Source organism: Coffea eugenioides, chromosome 8 (assembly GCF_003713205.1).
Source record: "Coffea eugenioides isolate CCC68of chromosome 8, Ceug_1.0, whole genome shotgun sequence".
NCBI classification, from domain to species: Eukaryota; Viridiplantae; Streptophyta; class Magnoliopsida; order Gentianales; family Rubiaceae; genus Coffea; species Coffea eugenioides.
In genome coordinates this window covers 30,681,440-30,692,413 of record NC_040042.1, presented here as the reverse complement: position 1 = coordinate 30,692,413, position 10,974 = coordinate 30,681,440, and the positions used below count along the sequence as shown (strand labels likewise).

Genomic DNA, 10,974 nt, shown 5'->3' with positions numbered 1-10,974 from the left:
TGTAGCACCATTTGCACATCCTATATTGGACAAAACATCAGTAGGCCTATTAGCTTGTTGAAAACAATGAGAAACAGAGGTAAATTGATGACGAAGGACTTCTTTAACTTCAGAATGAATAGACCATTGACGATTTCTCTTGCCTTGGAGGATCTTGATCAAAACCTTACAATCAGATTCAATTTCAATGAATTGAACACAAATGATGGAAAGTGTTGATTAGTGCAATGACAACTTAGCATAATTGGCAAGCAAAGTATTTTCAGTTGTTGTTGTCATTTTTTGGCTCTTAAAATGGTCATACTAATGGATAGGGTTGGTTAGTGCAATGACAATTTAAATGCAATAACTGGCAGGTTAGGTATACTGAGCCGTTTCCATTTGTGGCACATAAAATAGTCATGATTTTGTTTGGCGGTGGAATACTGCCTTTAAAAATGTTGCAGGTGCGTGCATCTTCAGATAGTTTGGATTTATCGATTGTCCTGATTGCAAGTTCTTTATCTTATTTTTCCATTTCCTACTTTATGCTTCTCCAGATCACTCATCTTTAGGGTCCTCTAGTCCCTTTTATTAACAAAAAAAAAATCTTTAGGGTCCTCTTTCTTTCCCGAAAAGGAGGACTGGACAATTTAGGGTCACATGTTGGCAAAGTGTATTACAGCTCCATCAATTTTTGTGCATCTCCAGACATTTGGAGTTATTTGTACTCTTGCGATTTTTGTATACAACTAGAAAACGTGCTTTGTACCACAAAAAAAAAGAGTAAATATCATTTACCCCTTGTGATTTGATGTTTACCACATAACATTTTATGGTTTAAAAATTTATATATAACCCCTCATGGTCTAAATTAAAGTGTTACCGTCACTTTTTTCGTTAAAACTAATGGTTAATAGTAAAAAGTCAAACTCAAACTCAAACTAATAAATTAACAAATTCACGCTTTCACTACTTTTTTCCTTTTCTTTCTCTCTCTCTTTTTTTGGGGAAGAATAGATTATCTTGAAAACTTATACTTTGGCCTACAAAATTTTAATTTTTTCCAAATACAAAAGAGATGGAAGCAAAATATACAACAAATACATAAGAAACAAAAAATACCAAATCATTTTTTAACTACAAATATCATTATAGGTTTTTAAACCCAAATCTTTAATCGTATTTTCTAATTCTTATTTATCTGTATTTTTTATTTCAATTTCTTCTTTTTATATTTGGAGGAAAAAAAATAGAAGTGCTGAATGGATAAATTTGTCAATTTATTAGTTTCAATTTGACTTTTTACTATTGATCGTTAATTTTAATGAAAAAACTAATAGTGACACTTTAATCCAAATCATGAGAGGTTATATATATTTTTTTAAATCATAGAGGGTAATATGGTAAAGTACCAAATTACAGTGGAATAAAAGGTAATTTATCCATATAAAAAGGGAAAAAATATACTACCTTTTTTTTTTCAAATCCAAAGTGGCAAATAGAAAAATAATTTACCACAGACATTCATTCCCCACCATCAAAAATGAGAGCCACAAAGTGATTTGGTGCAAACCTCTCATAATGTGGTCTTCTTTTTTTATTCATTTTATCTTTTCTGTTGTGATGAAAAGTCACTCAGCTTCTCTTACATATATCAACTATGCTTACAACTGGAGAATGAACCTCAACCCTGTGACTGAAATGACAACATTCTTTTTCAGGTACTCAAGTTCCAAAGACAAAAGCGCTACAATTAAATGACCTCAATATTATAAATGACATTTGTAGAGCTCAAACCCAAGGTATGCTAAAGTATTGCTATTGTATGGGTTAACCAAAGTTTGCTCGCCTAAATTGCATTTGATTTCAGGTAACATCTAACCTTTTAATTATACCACTAATAAATTATCGATTTGTCCAATTGTCAATTAAAAGTTCATCCAAGGAAGTATTTTGAATTAGAAGGAAAAAGCAAGCGGTAATTTTGGAGTATTCAGAAGTTCTGTTAACATGGGTAATGGGGTCATTGCCGGAAAGGGTGGGATCGTGTTCTCCTCCGTTAGTTTTCCCTCTAACAATTTATCCATTTATTGTATAGCTTAAGAACCTAAAAAATTTTCTTTGAACATTTTTTGATTTAGTAACTTGATCAACATAATTAAAAATGAACTCCATCTAAGAATATTTTCTCATCTTATTTGCACGAAACATCTGGGGTGAAAAAAGGGCCAAAATCACAAAAAAGGTTGTACAAGCTTTCGACGCAACGACAATAATTAGTGACAATTGAACTTCCACCAACTACGCCCTAAAAATCTCGAGACAAGCATAATATTACATTTATGCATGTCTAAATTTCCTCTACAACTGTTTTGAGAGGAGCCTAATTAATCTGATACAGAGCATATTTCAGAGGAGTTTCCCATATATGCATGGAAGTAGTAATGTCTCTTGATTGATTGTTCATTGCAGACTGTAGCCATACCTCACTAGTAAGAGAGACCGATCATGTAGCAAGTGAAGCTCTAAAGGTAAATTTATGTTGATTTTTTCAATCTTTTTATCAGTCGTTTCTTAAAATTAGTGAATCTGGACATAATTTTTGTTGGTTTTGCTTTTGCAGAAGGCGATTGCTTATATTAGAAGGATCCTAAGCACCGTTGAAGATGGAAGAATAAGTATCTCACCTTATGACACAGCATGGGTTTCTCTTATTGAAAATATTGATGGAAGTGGCACTCCTCAATTTCCATCCTCCCTTGAGTGGATTGCACAAAATCAACTCTCTGATGGTTCTTGGGGTGATGCACTATTTTCTGTGTGTGATCGACTATTGAATACTCTAGCTTGTGTAATTGCATTGAGATCATGGAATAATCATCCAGACAAGAGTGAAAAGGGTAACAACCGATGATTAGCTAACCAAGGTTTTATTCAAGATCAAGACCTGAGTATGCATTAACTACGAAATTACATATTGTCTATTGATCAGGAACGAGATTTTTCAAGGAGAACTTATCCAAACTGGGAAAGGAAGATTTAGATAGCATGACTTGTGGATTTGAAGTTGTATTTCCTCCTCTTGTTGAAAGAGCTCGTAGTTTGGGCATTGAGATTCCCCATGATGCTCCATTTCTAAGAGAGATCTTTCGTTTGAGATCTTTAAAATTTGCAAGGTATTAGCCCATCTTCCTTCTTTTTTTTTTTTTTTTTTTATAAGTGGAAGGATTTGAATTCAAGACCTCCTACTTATAATTCTTGCCAACTTATCATCCAATCCAACCAACTCTCCCACCCTAATTAACAAATTGTTTTTGTTAAAAACAAAAACAATTTTTACAATGCATTAATAAGTTTTAAAAAATGTACCAATAGTTGTAACAAGGTAACAATTTTAATCATAGTTAGTAAAATATAAGATGGGTAAAATATGAGATATTATACGTAAGCATGTTATATGAATTTTTTTCTCAAAAGTACGATGAAAAGTTCGACATAAAAATACGTGTTCAGCAAAATTACACATATAAATTCATACATGAATAATACAAATATATTTGAAAATTACAAAACTAAAAGTATGGATAAATATACTATAGATTTCTAAGACTATGCTACATATATCCTAATCTTAAACTTATTTTTATGTATGAGACATTACATTTAATTAAAATTTATCACCTTGTTATTCAAATATGTATCCATCTACCATTTTCTTGATATATATATTGCTCTTATTTTCTATATAACTCAAGAAGTATGTCATTATTCTTATTCAAATTTTAAAATTTTTTGAAAAATTGAAGTATAATTCGTGAAGTATAATGCCTTAAAAATTTATTACGTGTTTTATATGGTTAATTGAAAATTACAAGTATTTTTTAGATGTATGAAATACGAAAGTTTTTTTTGAATGGCATGTACAAACGTGTATTATACAGGCATAATATGAGTATGGAAGGAGGTAAGATTAGAAGATATTTTGTGATAAAGTGGTGATCATTAATTTTCACTAGTTATACTGTATGTTTACCCTTATTAATTGGATCATAGGATTCCAAAGGACCTAATGCATGAAATACCAACTCCAATACTTTACAATTTGGAAGGATTAGAAGACCTAAATTGGGAAAAGCTGTTGAAGCTACAAACAGAAGAAGGATCATTCTTGACTTCTCCATCTTCAACTGCCTTTGCACTTATGCAGACCAAAGATAACAACTGTTTGAAGTATCTCAACGTTATTATCACAAAATTCAATGGTGGAGGTAATTTACTACTCCTACTATATTCACCTCTTCTTATCCAGTGGTGATAAGCAAGCAAACTATGAAACTGCAATTGAATGGCTAGACTAGAATTTCCCGTATTTGCTAAATTTAGTCATCTCACTCTTCAGCACCTACCGTCTATCCGATTGATGTGTTCTCACGACTTTGGGCCGTTGATCGCTTGCAACGCCTTGGAATTTCTCGTTTCTTCAAGCTGGAGATTAAGGACTGTCTGGACTATGTATACAGGTGAGAAAACATAATGGCTTATTAGATTATGAGCAAAAGAATTTAAAATTGCTAGGCTCTACTCAAGAGTTACGTATACTTGTCTACTTGCAAAATGGTTTTTTTTTTAATTCAGATATTGGACTGAAAATGGAGTATTTAGTGGAAGAAATGCAAGAGTTTATGATTTGGATGACACCTCTATGGGTTTCAGGCTTCTAAGGTTATTGGGCTACAATGTCAACCCTGGTAGGTTGTTATTAGCTAGATTGAAAGTTCTCTTTTTCTTTTTCTTTTTTCGGCATATTTCTGTTATCATATAGCTAGTGTGTTTCTTTTGAACAGTTTCTTTTCTCTTGGGATATATAGAATTTCGTATTCTTTACATAAATCCATCTGTCATTCAAGATGTTCATATGAGTTACAAACTAAGTTGCACATCCTGACCTCCTTTAAGTCATAAAACTTCTTACTGCTAATATTATACAAGGTTTTCTTTTTTAACTTTTTGGTATTTAACAACAATGCAAATAGTTTTAATTATTCACACTCGACGATCCTAGAACTGTATTGGAATGTCTATGGTCCAAGAACAGAAACAAATTTGACATTCTTGAAGTTAAATGGGTTGAGATTTTTTTTTTTGTCAACTCATTTTCAACATTTCTTTCTTTGTATGCTTCTATAGATGTTTTTAAGCACTTCAGGAAACAAGGCAAGTTCGTTTGCCTTGGCGGTGAGCTTAATGAATCTCCAACGACGATCCTAAATCTCTATAAGGCTTCTCAAGTTCAATTTCCTAGTGAGAATATACTTGACGAAGCCAAAAGATTCTCCTACAACTTTTTGAAGGAAAGGGTAGCAAATAACAAATTTGTAGATAAGTGGGTTATTTCCAAGGACATTCCTGGCGAGGTGCAATTTGAAGGAAATAACAAATTTGAATTCATTATAGTTTTAATGTTAATTATTTTTAGATATTAAATAAAACGCTACTCTATTGTGCAGATAACTTATGGAATTGGAATACCATGGTATGCTAACTTACCTCGGGTTGAAGCCAGGTTCTATGTAGAGCATTATAGTGGTGCTGATGATGTTTGGGTTGGCAAAACATTATACAGGTGATTTCAATATTTGATCTAAGTCTAGCTCGGCTGGCTAATGAATTTGAAAAACAAACAAAAGTTCAGAAGTATCTATGTTTAGAGAAGTTCACAAGAAACAAATAAATAGATAAATTCGAAAGCAGGAAATTTATAGTTTTTATGGTGGTATAAACCTTGATACAGAATTCAGTTATCCATCCAAAGAGAAAATCGAAGTGCTGCATTAACAAGTTTTTTTTTGTATGCTTTGTGTCAAAAAATTTAATTTGCATCAATGTTTATCCAAAATGCTCTTACATGGCCATCGTTAATTATTGAAATGTTTCGTTTGCAAAGTTCAATTAGTATCCAATGGTGTGTACTTTTGGATGTTCTCGGTTATGTATTTTAAAAATTTTATGGTGTTTTTAGATGTTATTGTAGACGAAATCGAAGAAAAATTGTGTCTAAAACAGGCCTTCCAAACAGACTCCAAATGGTTGTTTAGAAATTTACCTCCACTTTTTCTTGATTTTGGATTTTTTTTTGGGGCGAGGGCCGGGGGGGGGGTGTAGGGGGAATGCACGCATCACGGTAAGTAGTGTACATCTGCTAAGTTGGCCTGGATTTTGAAGCAATTTTGGATTATTAATGATCAGCAATTAACCAGCTTTTTTTAAATCAAGATCTGTAAATCTCGTCATTTTAGTTGGTCAATGTAAATCTTCATGTTACATTAAGATTTCACTTGGCAAATCTGATAACAGCTTATTTTCCTAGGGTGGCCGAAATTAGCAACAATATTTATCTGGAGCTTGCCAAACTAGATTACAACGAGTGTCAGGCTCAGCATCAACTTGAGTGGATCAACATGCAGCAGTATGTATTCACAAAACGTTCGTACACCTTCTTCTTTAAGTACACTCTGTGATTAGTATCCATTTACTATATGGTCTTAATTGACACTTTATAATTGATAAAGGTGGTGGGCAGAAAGCAACCTTCCCGAATTCGGGATCAGTATAGAGAACCTTTTGGATGCCTATTTTCTAGCTGCTGCAAGCTTATATGAGCCAGAAAGGTCAATAGAGAGACTGGCATGGGCTAAATCTACGGTAATTGCTCAGTCTCTGACAATATATTTTGATGAAGTCGCTACATCAACAGAACAGAGGAATCGATTCATTGCAGCTTTCAAAGGCAATTCTTTTAGCTCTCTTGACAAGATAGACAGGTAAGTATAAGTCTATGCCTTTTAGCATTTGAGTTTATTTCAGTTGTCAGGATAATTCATCAGTCTGATTTGTGTTTAGGGGGGAAAAATAAATAAAGCAAACATTGTCACAACAAAAGGTCAAAAAAGAAAAAGATCCCTTTATGGAAAAGAAACGAATCATATGATCGACAAATTATTCTTATTTCTAGTAAAACTAATGTTGAGAAAATAAGTTTCACGCAAATAGACATCTGCATTACAAGAAATAAAACCTAATTAAAATGTCAAATAATAGGTTGCTGGCTATGATTTATACTTTTTTTTTAAAGCAAGAAAGGAATGAAATGTAAGAAACGAGATGATTACGATTTAGTCGTATAATGTCATTTTCTAACCGATAGGATGGGAGAGAGACTACTTCGAAACATTCAAAAGTTCATTCACCATCTCTCAGTTCAGACATTTCAAGGGCTGGAGAGGGATCTAACTCAGCAATTGAATGATGCGGTGAGCTTGAAGCAAATTTTCTTGACAGCTTCCTTTCTTCTCTCCTGTTTGCTTCCCATCAAAACTTGAACTGGAATTGTTTTCTACAGAAACGTAACTGAACCAAATCTGGGTGTAAATCCAATTTTAATTTCTTAGTAAACTAAAACTGCATCAAGAAATTCTGTCCTTAGTTATAAAAATGTATATTCTGTTAGTTGTAGTATTTTGAATTTACTTTTGAAACTTGATAGTGGGAGGCGTGGTTGACAACAGCATTGAATATGAAAATGGGTGAATACCCAAATGAGGCAACATTGATAGTGCAGATTCTGAACCTGTCCACTGGAAGGATAATGTGTTCAAAGGAGATGCTGTACAATGACGACTACAAGCATTTGTCACACCTCACGGATAAAGTTTGTAATCAGCTTCGCCAACATCAGAAAAATCAAAAGGTATGGCAGTCAAAATGTGCTATGAAATTTACAATCTTTTAGCTATGACATTTATTTCCAACCTATAACTAACAAAATGTTGCTCCTGGGTAGACATGCCCCTACTTACGAATTTTATTTTCCTTGAATTATAATTTCCAACCAATTTATTCGAATTCCAGCGCCCTATTACATATAGTTTCTGATGCATTTACATATTCTATATAAATTTGTGAAAGTAGCTTCTTCTCCTTTTTTCGTCATAAATCCGAACCAATTGGGCTATGATCATTAGGAAATTCATATGGTGTTCCCAGAGATGAATGGCGGTTCACACGGTTGTATCAGATCCACAGAGATTGAAGCTGACATGCAAGAAATTGTTCGATTGGTGCTTCAAAGCCCCCCTGAGAACGTATGCCAAATGGTCAAGCAAACATTTCTGACAGTTGCAAAAGCATTCTACTACATGGCCCATTGTTCCAAGGAAACTAGGAGCAGCCACATATCTAAAGTGCTATTTGAACGACTTTTGTAATGTTCATGTATGATTTCTCAAATTGAAGTCTTTTGTGGAAAATTCAGGTAGTAAACTAAATTAATATCTTTGAAATAAAGCGAAAATGGAAAATAAGTCCTTATGACTGAGCAAGCCAAATTAGTTGGATACTAACATTAATTGGACTAATTCCACCTTGTACCCCATACCCTATAACTAGAGGTGTCAAAATGGGTGACTTGGGCGGGTTTGGGTTGGGTAAAATGGGTAATGGGTATAAGTGAGTCAACTCATTTATACCCATTTAATTAGATGGGTATAAATGGGTAAATCAAAAAATGAATTGGGTAACCCAATTACCCATTTATAACCCATTTATTTTAACTTTTTGTAAACTCATTTAAATTCATTTTTGCAAACTAAATTATCCATTTATACCACTCTTTGTACCCATCATTAGTTTTAAATATTTATTTATAATGTTCAATAAACTTAATTACCACTTTTTTTTCATTTATACTCTATGTCACAAAATTACCTATTATTTAATCATTGAATAATAAGAATATAAAAATTTGAACTAAGTACTATAAAAATTAATATAAAAACTTAATCCAAAAATTTTGAACTCCTAACATTTTTTTCATATATAAATTTAAAATTTCATTTTAGAAAGATAAGAAAATAGGCTAAAATTTATCATAAATTAATGAGCAAGTTAACAAACTAAGAGAAAATAAAATAATAAGATAAAACCAACAAATAATAATAATAATAATAATAACAATAATAATGAAACAAAAGTAGTTAACATCATGACAAAATGAAAAATTTGAAAAAAAAAATGGGTGGGGGAAAAGAAGAGACTTGGGGGGAAGAGAATTCTAAATGGGTTAATTGGGTTTGATGGGTTACCCAATAATACCCATTTAATAAATGGGTATTATTGGGTAACCCATTTATACCCATATACAAAAATTTAAGATACTCATACCCATCTATTCATGGGCGGGTATGGGTAAATTTAATTAAGTGGGTTGATTTGCCACCTCTACCTATAACTGATTCTCATTTTATGCTTTGAATTTTAATTTTAGACACATTACAGTACTCTAAGCTTTCATATTTGCCCCACTTTAACTCTTTGTTTAACTGCATTGAGAAAGTTGATGGATTTTACATACACATCACAACCTGTTAGTTAGCTGATCAAGTTTCACCTACACCCCTAACTTATTGTTCGCTTCAAATTTGCACTCCACAAACTCCGACATTTTGACACAGTACGCCCCTAAATTTGGTTGTAATATGTTCCTAAAAATTTTTATTGGGTATTCATGCAGCTCTTTTTAAGAATTGTTTTACCATGATTTTGGAGGCTTTTTAGGGTTCTTCTTCACCACTTTTGTTTTCTGTTATTATTGCTTTTCGTTACAATAATTTCTTTTTTCTGTTGACGTAGCCACATTTGAAAGGTTTAGGATTATGATGACTTAGGTTTATTTAATGGCACTTAGCAATGTAATAGGGACTAAGCAGAGGTGGGATAGAAAATTTAGAAGAGGTTGATAGAAAGAAATGGTTTGACTCCAATTATTTGACTTGGCTTCAAAAGCGTTTGCTTCTACAAATATATGGAAGAAGACGTAGAGGGGCCAACGCCCCTTGGAAATATAGCAAAACAAAATTTTCACCCTTATAAATATGAAAATTTTCAAAGAGATCCTTCTAATAATAAAACACTTGGCCCAAAAAATGTACATTTTCACATTACACTAGACAGTGGAATTTTTTCTATTGAAAGTGTTACAAACAGACATCTACTTGGAAATTGGCAATCATATACGAATTTATCATAAAATCATAGTAAAACACAATCGCCGACGATGTAATATGGTAGCCAAGATCGGTGGCAAATCCGCGCCAGCAAAGGTAATTGACGACAAAATTTGGTATTTGTCGCTTGAATAATGAATAGGCCACAAATTTCTTGGTTCATAGATAATAATTGGACTTTTTCTGACAAAAACTGTTCTAGATGATAGCAGCAACAATCGTCGTTAAATGTATCCTTTTCGTTGCCAAAATCCTGTACCCTCTTCTGACCTGGTGTGAATGTGTGATGAAACAAATTCTTTAACGAGGAAATTTGGCATTGCAATTAAAGGTTTCTACCTGTGAAAAGTTTCATAGGCAATATTTTAAGATAGGCATACGAAGTTTCTCATAGCTCAATTGCTATATCTGGGATTGGCTCCTTTGGAATGCATTTTTTCTTCATTTTCTAAAATGCACATTTAGATACATAACATATGTTTTCATTTATTAGGAAGGAATATATATGGTCATTTTAAATTTGACTAATTGTAATCTTTATTAATAATTGAAAATAAGTGTCATGCATACTTGAATTGAGGAAAAATCCAGTACAAATGAGCCAAGTCCTGCTATATATTTGTCTAAACTCCTATTTTGTTGACCTAATAAGTCAATTTGCAAATTTTTGTAGCGCACATTGTTTTTAAATTTTTTTTCTTTTTCATTCTATTAATGAGGATACATACCAAATTATTTATTTCTTTGCAAAAGTACAATCGTTTAATTTAATATTGCAACGTTTTGACATATAAATATGCTCAGCAATATATTGAATATCATTTCATTTATCAAATTACTACACCCGAATTTGCATATTAGATTGAATGCCTCTTATTCTTTGACAAATAAAACTTAGGGTTAATTCCATTTTGTCCCTCCAAACTTTGGA

At 32.5% G+C, this 10,974-nt stretch overlaps 1 protein-coding gene across 1 annotated transcript; it reads left to right on the top strand.

Moving 5' to 3' along the window:
• The first annotated feature begins 1,992 nt into the window (after nt 1–1,992).
• On the top strand, nt 1,993–8,246 carry LOC113780515 (copal-8-ol diphosphate hydratase, chloroplastic-like). Its single transcript, XM_027326312.1, has 14 exons — nt 1,993–2,020; nt 2,455–2,513; nt 2,606–2,882; nt 2,975–3,158; nt 4,036–4,250; nt 4,382–4,502; nt 4,618–4,730; nt 5,170–5,396; nt 5,490–5,605; nt 6,350–6,448; nt 6,552–6,803; nt 7,187–7,292; nt 7,526–7,729; nt 8,004–8,246. The coding sequence occupies exons 1-14, from the start codon at nt 1,993–1,995 to the stop codon at nt 8,244–8,246; spliced, it is 2,244 nt and encodes a 747-aa protein (XP_027182113.1).
• The last annotated feature ends 2,728 nt before the right edge of the window (nt 8,247–10,974 follow it).

Bases quoted from the DNA above. Each gene is read 5' to 3' on its own strand.
- LOC113780515 (XM_027326312.1), top strand. From the start codon at position 1,993: ATGGGTAATGGGGTCATTGCCGGAAAGG. The intron at 4,251-4,381 runs GTAATTTACTAC...CTCACTCTTCAG, and splicing joins CACAAAATTCAATGGTGGAG to CACCTACCGTCTATCCGATT. The intron at 6,804-7,186 runs GTAAGTATAAGT...TCTAACCGATAG, and splicing joins TCTCTTGACAAGATAGACAG to GATGGGAGAGAGACTACTTC.